The sequence below is a fragment of the Equus quagga genome, chromosome 5 (assembly GCF_021613505.1).
Source record: "Equus quagga isolate Etosha38 chromosome 5, UCLA_HA_Equagga_1.0, whole genome shotgun sequence".
NCBI lineage: Eukaryota > Metazoa > Chordata > Mammalia > Perissodactyla > Equidae > Equus > Equus quagga.
This window is the reverse complement of record NC_060271.1, coordinates 14,414,297-14,437,447: the sequence shown is the minus strand read 5'-3', so window position 1 is coordinate 14,437,447 and position 23,151 is coordinate 14,414,297. Positions and strand designations below refer to the sequence as shown.

At 52.3% G+C, this 23,151-nt stretch overlaps 1 protein-coding gene across 1 annotated transcript; it reads left to right on the top strand.

Annotated features, from left to right (window-relative positions):
* The first annotated feature begins 1,930 nt into the window (after window positions 1-1,930).
* Window positions 1,931-22,506, top strand: IPO13 (importin 13). The gene is made up of 20 exons (XM_046662118.1): window positions 1,931-2,790; window positions 4,563-5,299; window positions 10,597-10,737; window positions 10,846-10,987; window positions 11,096-11,262; window positions 11,471-11,591; window positions 11,678-11,825; window positions 12,268-12,449; window positions 12,531-12,557; window positions 12,740-12,874; window positions 13,070-13,213; window positions 14,801-14,881; window positions 15,668-15,805; window positions 15,995-16,091; window positions 19,045-19,097; window positions 21,330-21,396; window positions 21,485-21,543; window positions 21,697-21,786; window positions 22,071-22,252; window positions 22,335-22,506. Exons 1-20 carry the CDS (start codon window positions 2,707-2,709, stop codon window positions 22,429-22,431), a joined length of 2,892 nt encoding a protein of 963 aa, XP_046518074.1. The 5' UTR covers window positions 1,931-2,706; the 3' UTR covers window positions 22,432-22,506.
* Window positions 22,507-23,151: the final 645 nt, after the last annotated feature.

The following is a 23,151-nucleotide window of genomic DNA, read 5'->3' as shown; positions in this document are numbered from 1 at the left end:
GTATGAGGGTTCCCTTTTCTCCACAGCCTCTCCAACATTTGTCACTCTTGGTTTTGGATATTTTTGCCATTCTAACAGGTGTAAGATGATATCTTAGTGTAGTTTTGATTTGCATTTCCCTGATGATTAGTGATGATGAGCACCTTTTCATGTGTCTATTAGCCATCCGTATATCTTCTTTGGAGAAATGTCTGTTCATGTCCCCTGCCCATTTTGTAATTGGGTTATTTGATTTTTTATTGTTGAGTTGTGTGAGTTCTTTGTATATTATGGAGATTAACCCTTTGTCAGATAAATAACTTGTGAATATTTTTTCCCACTTAGTGGGCTGTTTTTTGTTTGTTTTCATTATTTTTAAAGTGAGTTTCAGAAGAAGTCATGGTCTTATGGCCAGAAAGAGGCAGAGACAGGTTTTGAACACAGGCCTAAGCCCAGAATTTGTGCTCTTGACCCTTCCCTCCCCGTTTCACAGTGAAATCTCCAGTCAGCATCAGGGCCAGGGTATTTCACACCCCTAGGCACAGACCTGGAATCAGTTACCTTATTTTGGCTTCCTGTTTCCTCCTTCCAGATTTCCCCTGCCTCTACTCTTTCCTCCTTCAATTTATCCTCTGTACTACAGATAGATATTTCTAAAATGCAAATCTAATTCTCACTGCCAATTTGAAACCGCATCATGGTTTCATATTGCACTTATCCTAAGTCCAAACTCCTTCAAGAGTCCACGCCTCCCAACTTGTCTTTCCAACCTCATCTCTGTTACTCATCCTCTCCCCCTTCCTTGCCCCACATATATCCCCTTAAACTGAATGCAAATTACTAGCTGTACTTCGAAGACTTTCTTGATAAATATTTGTTGAATGACTAGATTCCCACTGGACTTTGCTTCCCAGCTAATTGAGCCCCTCTCCTCCCCAGGCTCTGTTCTTCAAGCTCAGATCAAGTTTCTTCTCCTCAGGGAAGCCTTCATCCACCTTCTCGGGCCTTGGTGGCTATTGCCAGTGCCAGCTTCCTCCACTGAACACAAGTACAGAGGTCCTTTCCCTTTTGATAATTTTTCCCCCTGCTGGGATAGCTGGCAAGAGTTAACAAAAGGACAAGTGGAGGGGTAGGGAATAGAGATGGCTGGTCTCTCTTACCCTAACTGTGTGCCCAGGGATAAGATAAGCTTAATTTTTCCCCCGCCTTGGTTTGCTCATCTGAAAACAAATAAAAACACCCAGCTCAGAGTTGTTGAGAGAATTGGACCTAAAGTCTGCAAAGTACTGTTCCTAGCACTTAAATGTGAACTATTATTATTCTAATTACTCATAAAGACAAGTTGCTTCCAAGAACCTCGTGAAATTCTCCGAGTACTGTCCATGGTATGTGGTTTCCTGGTTGCTCACTGGGTGGTCCCGAGAGCCCTCTATTTTTTATTACTGAGGCGCGACAAGCCCTCGATCTTCTCAGGGTCGTGCTGATGCCTTCTTCCCAGACGGCCCCTTTCCTGGGCCCCAGGATGCGCCGGCAGTGGAGTACCAGAGTGACCTGTCCCCCCACTTCCACCCCTCCAACACACACACTTTATCCTCCAGCCTGGGCTGCCGTCTCCATCCACTGGTTCGTTGAAGTCACATCCTCCTAGAGAACTGCCCCGCAGCGCCCCCTGCCGGTCTGACCGGGAGTCCCCGTCGACCACGGTAGGCCTGGGGCTGACCGAGCTCCGCGGATCCTGGCCCACGTGCTCCCGGCCTCCGCCGCAAGGCGCCGCCCTCCCGCTAGGCGCCATGTAGACTACATTTCCCAGGGTGCGCAGCGGCGGGGCCTTGGTTCGGTGGGGGCCTCGAGCGGCGCGCCGCTCCGTCGCCTGCTCGGGGGCGCGCGGGCTGGCGCAAGGACAGGACCCGGAATGAGTTTCCGCGCAGTTCCGCTGTGCCGGGCCGGGCTGTGCCGGGCCGGGCCGGGCCAGAGCAGGCGCAGGGCGGGTACGGCGCCTGAGTCGGCGGTGCCGAAGACAGGCGCTCGGGGCAGCCCGCGCCTCGCTGAGGTCCCCGCCCCGTCCCGGCCGGGCCGGCTAGCTTGTCAGTCACTGGGGCGGAGGCAGCGCGGTAGTGGGGCCGGAGCCGGGCTGTGAGAAGAGAGCGGGCCAGGCCGAGCGGAGGGGGACTGCCACAGCCCCTCAACTCTACGGACTCTTCGCCCCAGACTTGCGAAGCTGCACCCCCGCGCTTCGTTGGACGCCTCCGTAACCCGTGAAGGGCTCTCTCCCCGGTGACCCCCCATCCCCGTGACCTCCTCGTAGGACCCGAGAGCTCACTCAGACGCGGGTGTTGTGGGTACAGGCCCTCGACCCTGTGACCCCTCACGGGCCAGGGGCTCGGTTTCTCCCACGGGCCTCCCTCCCCTATGACTCTCTCCTCACAGATTCTGGGGACAGAGCCGTGACCTACCACTAGGACCCCCGCCTGGGAACTCCTCTCTGACGGCTCTCTCCTCGGAGCCCCCCTCAGTGGGTCTCCTCCTTAGAGCACCCCTTTTGGTCTCTGGCAAGCCCCCCACCCCTGACCGAGGTGGGGAGGCCTCGGCAGCCATGCCTGCCCTGGGCCCCCTGTCACCCCGCCACTCCCTGGGCACCCGAGCCGGGGTCTAGCAGGGGCCCCGCAGCCCAGGGGCTGGGGCAGGAGACAGGTCAGGGTCCGCCTCCCTGCTGGGGAGGGAGCAAGGATGGAGCGGCGGGAGGAGCAGCCGGGGGCTGCAGGGGCTGGAGCAGCACCAGCCTTGGACTTCACTGTGGAGAACGTGGAGAAGGTACGAGGGCCCTGGGGTGGGCACTCCAGTGACAGAGCAGAAGTCCTGGGGCCTGACACCAATGCCAGAGCCCAGGCCTGGGCTGGGTGCCCGCTGGGCTGGTGCCCCCAGAGCACCTGGCATTTGCTGTCGCTCTGGGCAGGCAGGATGGCAGCCTTACAGTGTCCTAATGGGCTATTTTTGGCCTGCCTTAGACTGGGGTTCTTCTCCGATAAATACTCTAGGGTCTTGGGATGATCTCTCCAGGGTGCTGATGCCTTAGACCTCTAGCCAGACTGGCTGTTCTCCAGCTCCATGGGAACTGCATGAGCAGTGCAGTAAAAAATCAGGAACAGGAGACCTGCAGCTCAGTCCCCAGGAAGTATACTGATGTTGAACCATCCTGGACCTGTTTTGTTGAGCCAGAGGCTCAGAAAATAATCTGGAATTAAAACAACCTGGGTTATGTTTTTGCTCTTCCTTGGAAAAGGGTCCTTCCTTTATTGGGTGGAGGCCAGACTGGTCCTGGGCAGGCAGGATAAGGGCTGGCCCCATTTGTTTTGTGCTGACTCCAAGGGGTCTGGTCCTGCTGGCAGCCTCAGCGTCTTTCCCTATTCACCTGCCCACATAGCTTCCTGCCATGACCCTCCCAGGCTCCCCCACTGCCCAGTCCGTCGCTTTGAACTGCTTCTCTGGTTCTTCTCTGGGTTCTGCCCCCAGAGGCCAGGACTACAGAAATGCATCCTCTCTGGGATGAGTGGGGAGATGGGGCTGCCTTGCTGGAAAGCAGGAATTGGTTGCAGATATTCTTTTGTTATTCTTGAGCCCTGTTTGCCATACCAGCGGTGAGGATGCATCCCTTCTGCTTCTGTTCTCTGCCTGCCTCGGCATCCCTGAGGGGCCAGACAAGTGACAGTGGCCTTAACTGGCTGTCAGGGGTACAGATAGGGCTAGGCCTACTTGGATGGAGCCTGCTTAGGGGGTCAGAGTCCTGGCCTCACCCTTCCACCCCCTGGGGCTGGGCAGTGTTGGCATAGTGGCGCACGGTTCCGTGTGCAACCAGGGAGATAAACCACTGTTTTCTTACTGTGTGAAGTCTCAGTGGCATTGGAACCCTGGGGATTTGGCTGGTTAGAGCTCCAGGCCAGGCATTTGCCAGGGCTGTAGGCCAAGACTTGTCTGGACGAGCTTTTTGGACCCTCACAAGTGCTCTCTGAGGGGTGTTCTCATCTTCCCCTCCAGTGTGTCACTGCCCTAGGGCTGCCTGGCAAAGTCTTAGCCTGCTCAGATTTCACACTGGCTGTGGTGCCAGCATCTGGAGTGACCTCAGGATGATCCTAGGGGAGCTGGATGGAGCTGTTGGAGTTGATGGGAGCAGCTGTGCCTGGGAGGGTCAGGGCCCCTCGGGCTGTTTCGTGCTCTTCTCAGGCTTAGCTTCATCCCTGTGGAGCTGTTCCTTCCACCTGGGCCTTGCCCTCTACCTCAAGTGCCTTCCCTTTGGGAGCTCAGCCTCCTCTTTTTCTGCTTTCCTGTGGAGGTTCGCTCTCTGAACCCATAATGTTTTGCTATAAGGAGAAGAGGATATGATAGAGCATGGGCAAGGTTTGGGCTCTCAAGATATCAGCAGGACCCCGGGCCCGGGCAACACTGCAGAGCCCTGAGCTCTCCCTTCCTGCTCAGCTCCCCAGTCAGAAAGAGGGAGCAGTCTTGCAGGACCAAGTCACGCCCTCTGTTCTGGGCTCTGGCAGGATCCAGAGTGGCCAACACCTGCTCAGTCCTGTGCTGTCCTGCAGGCGCTGCACCAGCTCTACTATGACCCCAACATTGAGAACAAGAACCTGGCTCAGAAGTGGCTGATGCAGGCCCAGGTCTCCCCACAGGCCTGGCACTTCAGCTGGCAGCTGCTGCAGCCTGACAAGGTGCCTGAGATCCAGTACTTTGGGGCCAGTGCCCTGCACATCAAGATCTCTCGCTACTGGAGTGACATCCCTACTGACCAGTATGAAAGTCTAAAGGCACAGCTCTTCTCTCAGATCACCCACTTTGCCAGTGGCTCCAAGATTGTGCTGACTCGGCTATGCGTGGCACTGGCCTCCCTGGCTCTCAGCATGATGCCTGATGCTTGGCCATGTGCCGTGGCTGATATGGTACGGCTCTTCCAGGCTGAGGACTCACCGGTGGATGGCCAGGGCCGCTGCCTGGCCCTGCTAGAGCTGCTGACAGTGCTGCCTGAGGAGTTCCAGACCAGCCGCCTGCCCCAATATCGCAAAAGCCTCGTGCGGGCCAGCCTGGCAGTGGAGTGTGGGGCTGTCTTCCCGTTGCTGGAGCAGCTGCTGCAGCAGCCCAGCTCACCCAGCTGTGTGCGTCAGAAGGTGCTCAAGTGCTTCTCCAGCTGGGTGCAGCTGGAGGTACCACTGCAGGACTGTGAGGCACTCATTCAGGCTGCCTTCGCTGCTCTGCAGGACTCGGAGCTCTTTGACAGCAGCGTGGAGGCCATTGTCAATGCCATCTCACAGCCTGATGCCCAGAGGTGAGTTAGTCCTCACCTTCTGGGAGAGGGACAGTCTCCTTGGCCAACCGCACATCCATCCATCCATCTGTTTAGTAAACACTAATTGAGTGCCTACTGCATGCCTGGTCCTATGCTGGAGATGCAGCAAGGAACCAAACAAGACATGGTACCTGTCCTTATGGTTCAGAGTGGGAAACAGACATTAGACCACTAATCATCCAAAGATGTATTCAATTAAAATATTTGACTCTCTTCTCTGTCTCTCAGCCAATCAGTCACTAAGTCCTGGCTGTTCTGCTTCTGACCATATTGCAAATCTGTTTTTTCCATTTCCACTGCCACCACCCTAGACCAAGCTGTCATCATCTCTCTCCCCGGATTACTGCTGAGCTTTCTCGCCAGTCCCCTTGTTTTTACTCTTGTACACATCATCATCCACCCAGAAGCCAGAGTGATCTTTTGAAAATGAGGATCTAATCTTCTCTTTCTGCTCAGAACCCTTGTGTGGCTTCTCACCACTCTTAGGATAAAGTTCAGGATCCTTAATGTGATTTACGAAGGTGCTGCACAATATGGCATCTCCGACCTCGTCTCATGCTGTGCTCCTTGCTTTCTTCACTCGCACACAGTCTTTTTAGTTCCTTGAATGTCCCATGCTCCTTCCAGCCTCTGAACCATCACCTGTACTTAACACATCACCTCTGCCTCAGCTTAAACTTCACTTCCTTAGGGAAGTCCTCAATGATTTTTAAGACTAAGTTTGGTCTTCTCTGTTATTTTATTTCAGGTTCCCAGTGTTTTTCCTTCTTAGCACATAATACAGTTTCATTATAAATTAATGTATGTCTCTCCATTAGCCTCTCAGCTCTGTGAGGACAGGCACTGTATCATTTTATTTTGTCACATTGTGCCTGGCAGCACTTGGTAGCCTTCAGTATATTTTGAGTGGATGAAAAGGAGGAGTTGCCTGAGTGGTGAGGGGTGGGAGAGGGAATGGAGAAGGTTGGGGGAGGAGGGAGTGTTCCAAGCTTCAGGAACTATCGCAGGTGCAAAGGCCTGTGGTGGGCAGCACCATGGGACATTCAAGGACCCGAAAGAAGGTGAGTGTGCTGAAGTGTTTGTTCAGCAAACGTTCGTTGAGTGCCTGTTTGTGTGTCGGGCCCAGTGCTGAGCACAGGGCGCATGAAAATGAATGGGTTGATGTCTGTAAGTCAGGAGCTCATGCTAGTAGACACATGCATGGGCAAGTACAATCGACGTGATGAATGCTGTAATGGAGAAAGCAGGGGGGCTGTAAGAGCCCAGAGGAGGCATTTAACCCAGTCAGAAGGTTGTGAAAGGCTTCCTGGAGGAGGTGACAGCCATGTTGTGCTTTGACGACTGTGGAAGAGTTAGCCAAATGGAGGTGATGGATATAGGGAGGACATTCCAGACAGATGAAAGACCTCAAGCAAGGGAAGGGTGTGAGAGAGCGTGGTGAGTGAGTGTGATTAGACAGCAGGGCTTAGGGGCTGGTTGTAAGAGATTGGGCCCAGATCGTGAAGGACCTTGTCGGCTACCAAAGATTTTGGTCTTCATCCTGAGGATGATGTAAAGATATTAAAGAATTTTAAACAGAGAAAATGGCATGAGATTTTTGATCTAAGTTGGATTGGCCAGGGCAAGACTGGAGGGCTGACACTAACATTTCAGAAATAGGGCTTTGGGAACCCTTGGCAGAGTTGGAGGCAGACAAAACCACTGACAGAGACAGCATGGGGGAGTGGTTAATGGCGCTAGCCTTGGCATTAGTCACATCTGAGTTTGAATCACGGGTGGTCCACTTACTAGATCTGAGACCTTGGGTAAACCACTTTTAGGCTTCGGTTTTCTCATCAGTAAAATGGATGTGATCATATCAACCTCACAGAGTTGTAAAGGTTTAAATAGGGTAATGTGCATGGGGTCTGCCCCTGGTATTCTATAAAGAATGTTTTGGCATGAGGATTAAATAAGAGGACGTCTGTGAGAGGTTTAGCATGGTTCCTTTGCCTCCGTAAACGGCAGTTGCTAGTATTTGGTTTTATTATTGCCTTGTCAGTTCATATGATCCCTTTTTCCTGGTTTCCCAGGTTTTCCAACTTAAGGTGGGTACCAAGTCCCAGGCTAAGGCCTTTCTTGGCAGCCTGAAGTTCAAGTGCTGGCTGGACAGGGACAGTTGATGGCTGAAGGGAATTGGCCAGGGCCAGTGCCTGAGTGATGTGGGGTGTCCTTGGATATACCCAGGTTTACCCATCCAGCCAGTCTCGAGGGCTTTGGCAGGTAATTGATGCCTCTTCTCCTCTGAACGAATGAGCGAGTAAGGAGCCAGTGAGGGAACCCACAGCCTCCTGAGCGCCCATTGGCTGCAGCCCCCTTGGTTGCTTAGCAACTCTTCCCATTTTCTCAGCTCTGCTCCCAGAGCTCTAATTGCAGGTCTGGGCTGAGCTCAGCTCGGCATGAGTGGCAGCCGAGGAGTCCCAGTAGCCCTCCCCTGGCAGCTTGAGCTGACCAACAGGAGCCAGACCTCTTGAACCCAGTCTCAGCCATGGCCCTAAAGACATCTCTCTGTCCCCCTCCTCCCAACCTGGAAACCTCTAGGGGCCTCAAGCTTGTTCTCCTGTCTGCTGAAAGGTCTCACGCACAGGTGCCCAGGTGGTAGGAAATCTATGCAAGAGTTTCCCCCATGGTTGGGCTGTCAGCCTGGAGTCAGAGTTTGGGCCTTATCTATCTAGTCTAGTTTCCTAGCTTTGGCTTGAGAAAGTCACCTTTAGTGGCTTTGACTCCTGGGTTCTCCAGCCACTGCCTTCGCCAGGTGTCCTGACATTAGCCCTCCCCCCTGGCTGAGCTTGCACTCAAGTCTTCCTTTTTCCGCTCTTCCACAGCTGCTGCTGCCTGCCTGGCTCTCTCTCCTTTGAAATGTTTGTTTTTCTGAAATATATTTTTAGTCCTGAAAAACCTTTTCACTGGGGTCTAGAGGAGGAGAGAGGGTGAATTAGGCTCGTGGGGGCTCCCATGAGTTAGGACTTGAGATATGGGCTGAGATCTGCATAGATCCTTTGGGAAAATTCAGTTTGGGCCCTGAAAGGGAAGCAGACCTGTAGCAGTATAAGTGGCTGACTCAGCCTAGAATCTTCTCTAAGTTGCTGTATGACCTTTGGTAATACTCTGAGCCCTTCTGGGTATATTGTCCTTGATTTAGCCTATTATGAGGCTCAGATGAAACAAATTAAGAACCTTCACTCAGTACCTATTGTGTACATGAACCTTGGCAGGTGTGAGGGAGCCTTGGCATACACTGGGGATGCTGTGGGGATAGGGTATTATCTCCTGACCCATCTCAGCTGCTGGGGAGCTTGCAGGCGTTGGCCTTGGCCCTGCTGCTGCTCTTTGTGCCAGAGTCTGGCCTGAAGGTGCCCATTGTCTGATGGTGCAGCCTGTGTCAGGGTCATGAGACTGAAGTTATCCCAGCTGTCTCCAAGCAGCAGCCTCTGGGGCTGTCTCTGGGCTGGGAGTATCTTGGTATGGACGCCTTGTCCTACCAGAATGGGGATGTGGAGAAGAAGGCCAACATTGTGGGCTGGTTGCCTCTTGTCCTTCTGATCCTCCCGCTAAGGTTATGCTACCTAGCAAACTGCTTGTGGCAAGTCCAGGTAGAACTCATTCTGAACCCTCAGTCCAACCTCCCCCGCAAGAGATTACTATGGTGACACTATGATTGACAGCAGAGAGGTCCCCAGCATCTGATCCCCCTGAGAGTATCCTTTCCTCTGCTTAGTCTGATCTCTGCGGAGCAGGCTGCTGGGCAGGGATCAGTGGCATGGAGCTAGCCTTCTTTCAGCCCCCTTTGTATACTGTGCTTCCTCTGCTCCTTCTTTATGGATCCATTGTGCTTCAGGGCTCTGACGTGGTCCCTCTTCTTTTCTCTCATTCAACACTTTCTTCCTCGGCAGCTCTCATCTACTGCCATAGCTTCAATTACCAGCTGTTTGTTGATGACTCCAAAATCTATGTCTCTTGCACTAACATCTCTACTGGGCTTCAGGTTTTTATATCGAACTCTCTGGACACTTCTACATCTTCTACACTGGACCTTCTACATCTCCCCAAGTACCTCTGATTCAACATGCCTCACATGGAACTTATCACCTTCCAGCCTCTCATTAAATTTGTTACTGTTCCCCTCCATCCACCCCTCTAGGTCTCAATAAATAGCTCTATCTACTTGGCTGTTTAACCAGTAAACTGAGAGTTGGCCCCTACTCTTCCCCATCCTCATATCCAGTCAGTCATTAAGTCGTGTCCATTTTGCCTCTGAGCTCTAAGTTCATTATCTACTCTCCCTTCCTACAGCTGCCAGAGACCATAGGAGTTAGGATTTGATGGTAGGGGGTGGGGTGGGAGGTGTGGATGGATTCTCTCAGGAGCTGTTGCTGCCTTCTAAAGTCTTTAACAGGGCTTCTGAGCCTGTGTTAACTCTTCTGTCTCCCATCCTTGTTCAGTCTCCCCCAACACTGTTTGTGTTAGTTTCCTAGAGTTGCTGTAATAAAGTACCTCACACTGGCTAACTTTAAACAACAGAAATCTATTATCTACAGTTGTGGAGGCTAGAGGTCTGAAATCAAGGTGTCACCTCCCTCTGAAACCTGTGAGAGAATCCTTCCTTGCCTCCGCCTAGCTTCTGGTGGTTTGCTGACGATCTTTGATGTTCCCTGGCTTGCAGCTGCATCACTCCAGTCTCTGCCTTTGTCGTCCTGTGTCATTCTCCCTGTAGGCCTCTGTCGTGGATGTATTCTTATAAGGACACCAGTTGTATTGTATTAGCACCCCCCACGACCTCAACTGCAATGACCCTAATTCCAAATAAGGTAATTCTGAGGTACTGGTGGTTAGGACTTCAATATATCTTTTTGGGGGGGACAGAATTCAACCCATAATAGTCTGTCCCCAAATTTATGTCCCTCCCACATGCAAAATACATTCACCTCATCCAAACCTCCCCAAAAGTCTTAATCCAGTCCAGCATCAACTCTAAGTCCAATTGGAGGACACAATTCAACCCATAATTCTGACCTTCTCATACTTCCTTCCCAGAGTTCCCCTGGAGGTCTCTGTCCTAAGGTTCTTCCCAACATGGGCAGCATGAAAGCTGCCATGTAGGCCCTGACCTCTTTTTGCTTTGGATTTGATGTGAGGAATAGGGCTTTGATGGAAGACAGGGAGAATATGCCTTTCTCTCAAAGCTGGTGGAGGATATGCAGACAGCTCTGATGCATCTCCTCACCTCATGCCTCCAGGTATGTGAACACACTCCTGAAACTCATCCCGCTGGTGCTGGGACTGCAGGATCAACTGCGACAGGCAGTGCAGAATGGGGACATGGAGACCTCCCATGGCATCTGTCGTATTGCTGTGGCCCTGGGCGAGAACCATTCCCGGTGAGGATTGGGGCACTTGGGGTGGGATAGCAGAGCCCTCCAAGAGGTGGGGTTATGCAGCCCTCTTGGGGAAAGTGGAATGACCTTACTGTGTCTCCTCCCTCCCAGGGCCTTGCTGGACCAAGTAGAGCACTGGCAGAGCTTCCTGGCTCTTGTCAACATGATCATGTTCTGCACGGGCATCCCTGGCCACTATCCTGTCAATGAGACCACCAGCTCCCTGACTCTCACCTTCTGGTACACGCTGCAGGTATGTCTATGTGACCTCCAGTAGGATGGGGCCATGATGGCAGAAGCTGGATCATGGGCTTCTTTGCCTGCTGGTGAAGTAGCCAACTCTCTTCCCTGGCTCTCTCAGGATGACATTCTGTCCTTTGAGGCAGAGAAGCAGGCTGTATACCAGCAGGTGTACCGGCCAGTCTACTTCCAGCTGGTGGATGTGCTTCTGCACAAGGCCCAGTTCCCTTCTGATGAGGAATATGGATTCTGGTCCTCAGATGAGAAGGAGCAGTTCCGAATTTACAGGTGACGGTAGCAGGCCAATCCTAGCCCTAAATGGAGTCCTGAAATAATGAGGGCACTGAGGGGGGTGCCGAAAGCCAGGATTCCTGAGTCCTGGGGCTTCTTTCTCTATTCTCTAGGTACTTTTGCGGGGTTGTGAGGGTGCTGGGGTGGGCTTCTGGGCTTGGGGTCAGGATCCAGGCAGTGTATAAGGCCTTCATCTGCTTCTTAGGGTGGACATCTCAGACACGCTCATGTATGTCTATGAGATGCTGGGGGCCGAGCTGCTCAGCAACCTCTATGAAAAGCTGGGCCGTTTGCTCACCAGCTCAGAGGAGCCCTACTCCTGGCAGGTACCTCCCAAGCCTGATTCCCTCAGCCCTCCCAGACCTGTCACATCCTCCTCCTCAGCCAAGCCAGTGGCACCCTCTTTCCCCAGCACACAGAGGCCCTGCTCTATGGCTTCCAATCCATCGCAGAGACCATCGACGTCAACTATTCTGATGTGGTGCCCGGGCTTATTGGCCTCATCCCACGGATCAGCATCAGCAATGTGCAGCTGGCGGATACTGTCATGTTCACCATTGGTGAGACCTGGCACACACCCACGAGCATATTCCCAGAGCCACAGGCACCCATCTCTAGCCACAGCCAGCTTGCTGGGTCCTATCCAAAATGGGAGAGACACGTATGCCCACAGACACAATCAGCATTGCAGCCAACTGACTGTCCTGGCACGTCTAGGAGTCCTTCCTACAGTGTTCTGAGCTGCAATTCAGTGAGGCTAGTTCACTGTCAATGGAACAGCAGTACTGGGCCTCTACTAGTAACTTCTTCCTGCTTCTCAGCTGTAAGGCTCAGGTTTGAGCATGTGCATGTGTATTTGCCCATTCAGTCCTCTGAATGAGCAGTGTTGTGAACTGGGGCTACAACTTGACCCTGCCAGAAGCCCTGCCTGCCTTGCAGAGACATGGTACAAAGCCAGCCTGCCCTGCCTCAGATATCCTCCCCTCTCCCTTCTTCCCCCAGGAGCTCTGTCTGAATGGCTGGCTGACCACCCCGTCATGATCAACAGCGTTTTGCCCCTCGTACTGCATGCCCTAGGCAATCCTGAGCTCTCTGTCTCTTCTGTGTCCACCCTCAAGAAGATCTGCCGAGAATGCAAGTACGACCTGCCACCCTATGCTGCCAACATCGTGGCTGTCTCCCAGGTATGCAGGGGCCCTGGGTGGAGCTGGGCCCCAGGGCACACTGCACTGTGCTGATACCATATTCCTTCTTTTTATCCCTAGGATGTGCTGATGAAACAGATCCACAAGGTGAGCTCAAAAGTTTCTAGGGGCTCCTTGAGGGTACTCTGGGAATCTACAGAAATCCTATCTTCTGTCTTTTCTTACCCTTTGTTCCTCATCCTGTGTTCTTGGAACCTTCCCAAGAGGTTCATTCTCCCCACTCACAACCAGATGTGTACAGGACTGACTCTCCATGTTCTGCCCCACAGACGAGCCAGTGCATGTGGCTGATGCAGGCACTGGGCTTCCTCCTGTCAGCCCTGCAAGTGGAGGAGATCCTTAAGAACCTGCACTCGCTCATTTCACCCTATATCCAGCAGCTGGAGAAGCTAGCAGAAGAGATGGTGAGTGAGCTGGTGTCTGTGTGTGTATGTTTGTGTGTGTGTGTGTGTGTGTATGTGTATGGCCAGGGAACAGGGGCTTCGCTTTGTGTGGGCTGTGGCTGCTGAGGGGTGGGGTTGGAGCTGTTAGTCAGGGCTTGGGCCAGGGGGTCAAGCTGGGGCTGGGAAATCCAGAACTTGCTTCACTTCTCCCCATAGCCTAATCCCTCCAACAAGCTGGCCATTGTCCACATCTTGGGGCTTCTCTCCAACCTCTTCACCACGCTGGATGTCAGTCATCATGAAGATGATCATGAAGGCTCTGAGCTCCGGAAGCTGCCAGTGCCACAGGGACCCAACCCCGTGGGTGATGTTGTCATTTCCATTGCCCCCCAACCCTGTGAGAATGTCATTGTCACCCTCCCAACTCTATGGGTAATATTGTCATTGTTGCCCTGTTTCCATGGGGCATGATGCATTTGGTATTCTGACCCTGTGAATGACCTTATCATTGCCCCCCACTCTGTAGGGAGTGATGTCATTGTCTCACTCGACCTTGTGGGTGGTAGTGTCTTTGTCACAACCTCAACTTGGGTGATGTCACTGTGGTTCCTCCACCGCATGAGGGACACTGACATTATCCTTCAACTCCTAAGTGATGTAATTTGGACCCCTGTTTGACCCCTAACTCTGTGGGGCCTTCTACTTCAGCATTCACTGTCCCCTATGGGCACTGAGGATACTTGCATGCTCCGCATGTAATACTTCTTGCCTTCGAGTTGCTCCCAGTCTAGGGGAAATACATGTAAACAGATTGTCACAAAGGAGTGTGATGAATACTGTGTTAAGCTTGGGCACAGGGGATAGGGGGGACCACTTACAAGCTGTTTGATCTGGGGCAAGCCTCAGGTTCCCATTGAAAACTGTGAACATCAGGGGGTTGGCCTTATGACCAAGTGGTTAAGTTCACGTGCTCCGCTTTGGCGGCCCAGGGTTTTGCTGGTTTGGATCCTGGGCCTGGACATGGCACGGCTCCTCAAGCCTTGCTGAGGTGGCGTCCCACATAGCACAACCAGAATATACAACTATGTACTGCAGTGCTTTGGGGAGAAGAAGAAGAGAAGAAGGAAAAAAAGATTTGCAGCAGATGTTAGCTCAGGTGCCAATCTAAAAAAACAAAACAAAACTGTGAACATCAGAATACTGGCTTTCTCATCTCATAGAACTTCTGGATAGCAGATGTGGTATTGAGTGAAGTACTTTGCATACTGTAAAGTTCTGTACAAATGTGAGGGACCGCTTTGGTCATTGTTCCCAGTAACCTCTCCAGGTTTCCCCTGGAGAAAAGGAAGCCACAGTATCCTGGCCCCTCTACTCAACTCCCCAATCCAGTTTCAGTTACCCTTTTGGTTCCATATCAAACATGGGCCATGATCCTCCCACAGAGCCCCTTCTCCTTCTGTAGTAGTCATTCTCTCTTCTCTCACCTCCCAAGACCTCATTCTGCTCTCTGCTCCTCCATAAGCTGCCCATATCTATGCATCCCTTGGGGCTTTCTACCCTAATCCTATCTGGGTGAGACAGCATCTCCACTTTTTCAGGGGCTAGCCCATAGGCTTTTGGTACTAAAAGTGGTTTGCTGAGCAGAAATGGATAGGGAATGATTTTGAAAAAAGCTTACAAAATTTTAATAATCTTCCTAAGCACTCTTAAGATCCTTGCTTTGCAGTTTGAGGCTTCCTTTGAGATGATCCCTAGAATTCAGGATATCCTCTGTCATTCATAGGGGGTTCAGCAAACCACTCCTTCCCTCAGAGTTTCTTGCACTGAGTCTTCAGTGTGCAGTCTGGGGTGATAGGTTTGAACTCCGGGCCTACTTCCTACTACCAGGTCCTTCTCAGGTGGGTTAGAGTGATGGTGGGGGCACCTCACTTCTTTCTGTGTCTTCAGGTTGTGGTGGTACTGCAGCAGGTCTTCCAGCTTATCCAGAAGGTGCTGAGCAAATGGCTGAATGATGCCCAGGTGGTGGAGGTGAGTCGTGACCCTTGCTGTCTGCCCCCATGATGACTTTGCTCAGAGATGGAGCAAGAGGAAGGTGTTGCTTCCCCACCTCAGCTTGCGATGAATGGACTGGAGAAAATACAGGAGGTGAATCTTGCCCCATAGACACAAGGAATCTTTTGAGAAGACATTCAGAACTTCCCAGTGTCACAAGAGGTGCTCGACCAAAGGACTATGATGTTGGGGCTAAGTGACAGTCAGGGATCCACTTAAGCATCAGAGACCTGCCTTTGGTCCCTTTTCAATTCAGGATTTTGTTGCTGTTGCTGCTCTCTGAGAGGAAATGGTGGAGATGTAAGTAGCAAGAGTTGAGTTACAAAGTTTCATCCTGTGCCCCTCTAAGAAGCCTTTTTCCCTCCTGCCTTTCAGGGGGAGGGTCAGACGTGTTTACCTTCCTTGGTTTGCAGGGCCAGGCAGGGCTTATAGTAAGGGCCCCTTCCTAGGCCTCCTCTGTGCAGGATCTCAGTTCTGTTCCAGCCAATTGTGACCTGCTGACCAGGGCCCCTTTGCTTGCTTTTTTTTTTTTTTTTTAATTGAAATATATATGACACATAACATTGTGTAAATTTAAGGTGTACAACATGTTGATTTGACACATTTATATGTTGTAATATGATTGCCATTCTAGCAGTAGCATCACATAATTATTGTTTCTTTTTAGTGGTTGGAATATTGAGATCTAGTCTCTTAGCAAGTTTGATGATTATAATACAATATTGCTGTCCATTTCATGGGCCCTTTGCTTTCTTCCCCAAGGCGGTGTGCGCTATCTTCGAGAAGTCTGTTAAGACACTGCTGGATGACTTTGCCCCCATGGTGCCACAGCTGTGTGAGATGCTGGGTCGGATGTACAGCACCATCCCCCAGGCCTCAGCTCTTGACCTCACTCGACAGGTGGGCCTTCTGATTGGGGCAGCAGTGTTCTAGATTTCATCCTAGTCAGCGATCTGATCCAGGGATGGGCTGGGTGGGTGGAGTGGGGTGAATGGCTGCCCGTGCAGGGGCCCTCACCTGCATTCCAGGGATGCTGGCCTGTCCTGGCGCAAGTACCTCAGCTGACCATCATTCCCTGCTTTGTTGTAGCTGGTCCACATCTTTGCTCATGAGCCTGCCCACTTTCCCCCAATCGAGGCTCTCTTCCTGCTCGTCACCTCCGTCACACTCACTCTCTTCCAGCAAGGTAGGTCCTGACCAGGGTCTCTGCTGCTACCGCCACTGCCACTGCCTCTGCTTCCCCGACTGGGGAGCCAAAGCTGCCCACTCTGTTCTTCTCTGTCCCCTGAGTTGCACATGGGACTTGGTGGGAAACTTATGGAATCAAGCACAGCACTATTGTCACCCTACAAATAGTTGACACCTTAGGTTGGAGTGGTAAGAGAATGAATGATGTCTTCTACTGGCCTGCTGGGCTCAGGGCCAGTCTGGATGTGGGAGAAGGTGGGGCCAGAAGCTCTGAGGGACTTGGGGCACTAGACTGGCTCCTTTTTGGGGGATGTAATGATAAGTGGAAAGAGCATGGGCTTTGAAGTCAGATAGACCTAGATTCTAAGCTCTTCACCACCAACTAGTTGTGTGACCTTGGGCAAGTCATTTACCTTTTGGGAGCCTTCCTTTCCATATCTGTGAAATGGAGATTTCGTATACTTGATAGGATTGTTATAGGTATTAAAGTAGCATCTTTTGGGCCCCTGGCTTGGAGTTTTTGCACACAAAGTACTCAGTGAGTGCTGATTCCTTTCCCTTCATCGAGGCTTATCCCTTCGCTGTGGTCCCAGCCCCCTATTCACTGTAGCCCTCTGCCTGCGGGAGTTGGGAGTCGGGGCTCCAGGCTTCCCCTTCTGTCTAACCCAGGCTTCTAACTTGGAAAAGAAACAGCGCTGCTCCACCAGCATCATGGGTCTTGCCTGGATTCATGGTCACAGGTTTGAGGCTCACTAGGGGTCTCAGCTGGAGACAGAGTGCTCTCTGTTTATGTCCTCAGTGTCTAGTCCCATGATGCTGGCCTCTGCTCTGATGCTGGCCATGGGTAGGTCCAAAGTGTGGAGAAACCTGAGCCAGAAACCCCAGTGTGGTCATCCTCAACTCCGCCTCTCCCACTCCTTGTATCCAGTCTAGGGCAAGTCCTGGCTCCTGGTGATTCCTCATTCTGCCCACTTTTCCCCACCCTCCATGGCCTCAGTGTGGTGTGTCACCTGGATTACCTCAACAATCTTGTAACTGGTTTCCCTGACATCTGCCCTTCTCTCCAATCCATTCTGCACCCTGTAGCTATGGTGTTCTTTATAAAACACAAATCTGAGCATTTTCCCTCCCTGGCTTAAAATCCTTTTGTTTTTCCCCATTGCCCTCAGGTTATCGTCCTATTCCCACCCACTTGACATAGCTCCTGCATACCTCTCATTGTCCATTCCTGCCAGCATCCCCATGACTCCCAGCAGTCCAGCCACACTGACTTTTCCCTTACATGTCCCATTTGATCCCTGTGCCTTGCTCCTCTGAGTGGAATGCCCTATGCCCTTTGCTGGGTGAGCTCTCACTCCTTCATGCCTCACCCGTGCATCAGTTCTCAGCAGCTTCTCTGAGGCAGAATTGTGTGTCTCTTACTTTGTGCTGAAACTGCATCGTTCACACACTGCTGATACAGCACCGATCACACTCAGTAATCAGCTTTCATGTCTGCGTCTCTCCCTAGACTAGCCCCTCAAGGGCAGGATTGGGTCTCTTCTCTCTGCAACCCCAGTGCCCAGAACGAGGCCAGCATAGAGCAAGTATCAGATGCTGTTGAGGAAAGGAGAATGAGGGCTCCTTGCCCTCAGAACCTTTCTTCCTCACTGTCTGGCCCACTGCTAGCAGGACAGCTGCTGAATAGCAGATCTGCTGTCTGCAGTGGGACCCACGAATGGGGCACATTGGCCTCACTTTCCAGGACTCAAGTTAACTCAAGGCTCAGATGTGAAAGGGATCGGCTTTATCAGTGGCTCCTCATAGCCTGGAGAAGGAAGCAGGGAAGAGATTATTATTTACTTTACAGTCGGGGAAGCTGAGCGTTTGTGGCTTGCGCAAGATCACACAGCTCCTTAGTGGTGTCTCAGGCAGATGTTCCTGCAGCACCTCCTCCTGAGAGCAGAGCAGCCTGGGCAGGAGCTCCAGGCAGCGCATGCCTTTTCCTTGCCACAGGTGTCATCTGAACTGCAGGCAGAATAGTGTCCAACATCCTATTTGTTGGGTGTGTTGGTTGTCTTGCTAGACAGGATGGACCCCATACCTGTTATGCTGTCCTAGTCTTGCCATCCCTTCCTTGGGCTCTGCCCTCCCATTGCACCATGGGGTGACACGTTGACTGGTTTCCCTCTTTCTTTGTGTGTCCATGTGGTGGGAGCTGGTCCTCAGCCCTGAGCCTGACTCTCTGCTGAGTCTGTGTCCATGTGGAGGGGCTTTGCTGGGTGGAGCTCTCATTTTTGACCTCATGATGCAGTTTCCTCACCTAGGCCCTGCCATTGGCTTGCCCAGCCATCCCCACAGCATATTGGGCACTGCCCTACCCAAGAAGGAGTCCTCTGGTTTAAGTGGACCCAATAGCTTCCTTCCCTTGGCCAGTTCAAGAGCCCTAAGGCCATCGAAGTGAGGAGACACCTATTCAGACCCTGATACTCTGGCCTTTCCAGGGCCTTCAGCCAGGCTTCCAAAGGAAGTACCAAAGACTGACCTCCCACCAGCCCTGCCCTCCTCTTCAGTGGCTAGTGAGGAGTGGTGTGTGCTAGGAAACAGTGTAGGGTACCCCAGCCTGCCAGAGGCCACAGCATGAGTTTGGGAGCTATTTCTTCAGCTATATGAAGTCCAGCATTGCTCGAGCACCAAAGGATCACTTGGGGGACTGGCCTGAGGAGGAGTGTGGAGTAGGTGAAGGCCCCTTGGGAGGGAGCTGGGGCAGGCCCGTCCTTCACTTTGCCGTCTCTTTCTGTTGGGCTTCTCCCAGTTCATGGTTTTTGTATGTTTTGTTTCTTTATCTTGCTTCCTGCTGCTCATGTGCCCCCACGCTGTCTCCCTGCAGGCTCTCAGTCCCACATAACTATATGAGGTTGAGTTGCTGTTTGTATAATTTTTTCTTAAGTTCCATCTTTATTATATTTTAGGGCCCAGGGATCATCCTGATATTGTTGATTCATTTATGCAACTCCTGGCACAGGTGTGTTTTAGTTTTATTCATTCACGTTCTGTTCTCTCTCTTTCTCTTTCTCTTATGTTGAAATTCAATTTAAGCCTATTTTTAGCTTTCTGTTGACAAATTTTTTTTCTGTTCAGTTGAATAGAGTTTCTTCATCTGTTTCCGTGGAAGTTGACAACCCAACATCCTCCTTTAGTGCCCCTTTGCCTCAACTAGCTGAATCTTCTACAAAGACCAGGGAAAGGCTGATCCCGAAGGGAGGGAACTGGGCTGGCCTGGGGGTGGTCAGGGAGGGGGTGGTAACTGTGCCCAGCAGCTCCTGTGTGGCTGGGATGCCCGAGAAGTTCAGGGGTAGGACTGGAATTGAAGGGCCTGGGGTTCACTGTCCCCGTGCTCCTGCCGGGAACTGCCTGCCTCAGTGCCCCCAGCCTGCTCTTGAGAGGTAGGCTGGGAGGAGCTCCAAAGGGAGGGGCTGAGATGAATGTGGTGCAGTGGAGCCTAGAGTTGGGCTGTTGGACAGGTTGTGCCGCTGCTGGGTGGTGGGGTGCTGGCTCCATTGTGAGACTGTGTTAGGATGTGTTTGTGTTTGGTGTGTGTTTAAGTGTGTTGGACCTTACTTTATATGTTTTGAGTTTGGTTTGGTAAGGAAACAGAAATCACGTAACTGCTGTAAGTAGTATGTGTATTGTGTTGAGTGTTGGGATAAATGTGTAGTTGAAGTGTGGGCATGCACATTGATGCATGTCCTATGTTGGTACGTGTTAGGCATTGGTCGATTTTTGAATGGTGATATATGTTGGAGGCGTTTGTGTGTTGGGCTGTGGGAGTGTGTGTTATGGAGGATAGCAGTATATATTGTGGTATTGGTATTTGCGTATGTATGTTTTAGAAGATATATGCATTGGGCTGTGGGAATGTGGGGTTAGTGTGATGGGGATTCTGTGTGTTAGGGGGTCCTGTTGGTTGGGGTAAATGATGTATTTCTTTGCTTAATCATTCCATAAATATTTGAGTGTATAATACATGCTTGGTATTCTGCTAGGTGCTGAGGATATAATGGTGAGCAAAAGCAGGCACAGTTCTTACTCTCTTGGAATTTATAGTCTGTAGGGGCAGGGCACAGGGAGGAGTGGGGAATGGGGAGTGTGTTCCGAGCCTGGATGGATGTGTGTGAGTGTATCTTTGGGAGTGAGGGGGTTTGAGTGTGTATTTGTGGATGGGTGTGTTGGGAGAGTACGTGTGCTAGAGGACTGGGTAGTTTGAAGGTGTGGGTGTGTGGACATGGTTTGGGGACGTGGACGGGTTTGGGTGTGAATATGTAGTGAGGGTATGTTGCAAATGTGGGACAGTGTGTGTATAAGAGATGTGATAGAGGTGTGTTTGAGGCTAAGTAGGGCATATCAAGTGAATGTGTGTGTAGGGGTGTTTGCACATGAGTGAACATGGGGGAGTGGAAGGTATGTGAGAGGCTGGAGGTTAGGGGTCTGTGTGGTGTGCGTTGGGGGGCTGCTGGGGAAAAGCAGTGTTTGATGACTGCTGGAGCTGTGCAGAGCATCTCCTGTGACCTGAGGATGTGCCAGTTGTATCCTGGTACCACTTGGGGTGGGCTCTCTGCCCCTTGTAATCCATCCGTTCCCCCCACATGGCAGCATTGGCTCCTGGGCTGGGTATGGCTGAGAAGGGCCTGGACACAGGGTGTCCTGGGTGAAAAGTGGGGCCATGGCTCCAAGGCTCCCAGCCTACTTTTCCTCCTCCTCAGCTGGAGGATACCTGAGGAATGCAGGCAGGACATGGGAAGGGGGCGGCTGGACTGGACTCCCATGTCCAGCTGCCATCTCTTCTTCCTGCTGCCCTGTTAACAAATCCAGGGGGCCTCAACTGCCTCTGTGAATCTAAGTGAAGTCACTGCTGGCTACCTGGAGCCTGCAGGAGGTCTGGCCCTGATGGAGGGAGAGGGGGAGGTCTTTGCTCAGAGAGAGACTTGAGACCCAACTTTCTGCGTTATGACCCCCTAACCTCTCTCACATACACCTGTACATTCGTGTACACATACATGGACATAGCATTCCTTGGCTGCTCCTCTCCTGACCTACTGAATTCTGGGGGTGGTCTGGGTCCCCCAGAGATGGCGGGGTGGCTGGTTTTGGCAGCCTCTACCTGTGGTGTGTGAAGTCGGGTCTGGGGTGGCAGGTGAGTGGGGGGATGGTCCTTGGAGCTGGCTGGGGCTGGGCTTACCAGCTCCACCTCCTGCAGGCTCTGAAGCGGAAGCCAGATTTGTTCCTGTGTGAACGATTGGATGTCAAAGCTGTGTTCCAGTGTGGTAAGTCGGGACAGGTGGAGAGGTGGGCCTGGAGCCTCTTCAGGAGGATCCTTAGGCCCCATCTGATCTGCCTCTGCCTCTCCCACAGCTGTGCTGGCCCTCAAGTTCCCCGAGGCACCTACTGTCAAGGCCTCCTGTGGCTTCTTTGTGAGTCCCATGCTGACCCATGACCCTCTGCCCCTCCTATACCCAGCCCTGCCCTGCCCAGGACTCTAAAGGGCAGGGGTGTGGTGTGCATGTCTTGACTCCTGGGAAGGGGGGGAAGGAGCTGGTGCTGACGGGCCTCTTCATCCTCTGTAGACAGAGCTGCTGCCTCGGTGTGCGGAAGTAGAACCCGTGGGAAAGGTGGTACAGGAGGATGGCCGTATGCTGCTCATAGCAGTGCTGGAGGTGAGATGGAGCAAGTCGAGGTTTGATGGGGTGGGGTGGGCCTCACTGCCGAGGCAGCTGCTCTTTTGAGAAGCTTGAGCCTTTGGTTCCCTAAGCTCTCTGACTCTGTTCCTTCCTCAATTAAATGGCTGAAAGTTGGTAGGGCTGCTGTGAGGATCAGCTAGCTCTCAAAAAGCAGTGCTCACTTGTCATGTGTGGTTTGGCTAAGGAACTGTCCTGGAGGGTGTGGGATGTTGCTGCAGAAGGGGCAAGGCCCTGGTGTGCTGAGAATCTGTTTCCCTCAGGCCATTGGGGGCCAGGCCTCCCGCAGCCTCATGGACTGCTTTGCTGACATCCTATTTGCCCTGAACAAACACTGCTTCAGCCTCCTGAGCATGTGGATCAAGGAGGCACTGCAGCCACCGGGTTTTCCCTCTGCCCGCCTCAGCCCTGAACAGAAGGACACCTTCAGCCAGCAGATCCTTCGGTGAGCATAGCCTGGGCTTGGGTCGGGAGGAGGAGGCGGTGGCAGTGGATGGTGCTAACCTGCTTTCCCTTCCCTCCTTCAGTGAGCGAGTGAACAAGAGGCGAGTGAAGGAGATGGTGAAGGAGTTCACACTGCTGTGCCGGGGGCTGCATGGCACAGATTACACAGCTGACTACTGAGGGGCGCTCTGTCCCACCCACACCTCCTCCTCACCCCTCCCTATCCCCAAAGAGTAAACCTGGACTTCCACTGCACTGCTGCCTCTGCTTCCTTTCTGCTGCCACCACCACCTAACTAGGTGACCCCAGAAGGCCTGGGGAAGGATGGGAGGATGCTTGGGCCTAGGCCTTGGCAGGGAGTGGTGGGGATAACCTCTAGCTCCTAGGGTGGAAGGGGCACTGCTATAGCTAAGCCACCTAGGCTGGAGCCATTCAGAAGACTGCCCTTGCCTTTGGGGCGAGGTGGGTACTGCAGTAGTCCCAGCAACCTCCCTAGCCCTGTTAAATTAGTCCCAATGTGCATGCATGCATGCATACATTTATTTAATCAACAATGGTGAGTACTATGCCCTTGTTCTGCCTTGCCTTGTTCTGTCTGAACAAAGGCTGATCTAGTCTATAGTTACCATGCTAAGCTGGGAGAATGGGACCAGTGAGGGAAGGTTGCACAGGGGAGGTTTAGTTTCTAATGGGAATGGGAGGCTTCCTAGGTAGAAGACTTGGGGCCTTGGGCTGGAAGTGAGGTGCGGCTGGATCCATTTGGGAGGGAAAAAATGGAGTGTGGCTTAGAGTTCCTGGATAGGTTTCTGGTGTGGGGTTATGGAGACACCCAAACTTGCACGTGGTTGAGGAGAGGTTTAGAAAGGAGCTGAGCGTGTGTGAGAGGATGAATCAGCCCCT

Excerpts from the sequence above, each read along its gene's own strand:
- IPO13 (XM_046662118.1), top strand. The coding sequence starts at position 2,707 with ATGGAGCGGCGGGAGGAGCAGCCGGGGGCTGCAGGGGCTGGAGCAGCA. Across the intron at positions 11,263-11,470 it reads GAGCAGTTCCGAATTTACAG|GGTGGACATCTCAGACACGC; the intron begins GTGACGGTAGCA and ends TCTGCTTCTTAG. Across the intron at positions 15,806-15,994 it reads CTCTTGACCTCACTCGACAG|CTGGTCCACATCTTTGCTCA; the intron begins GTGGGCCTTCTG and ends GCTTTGTTGTAG.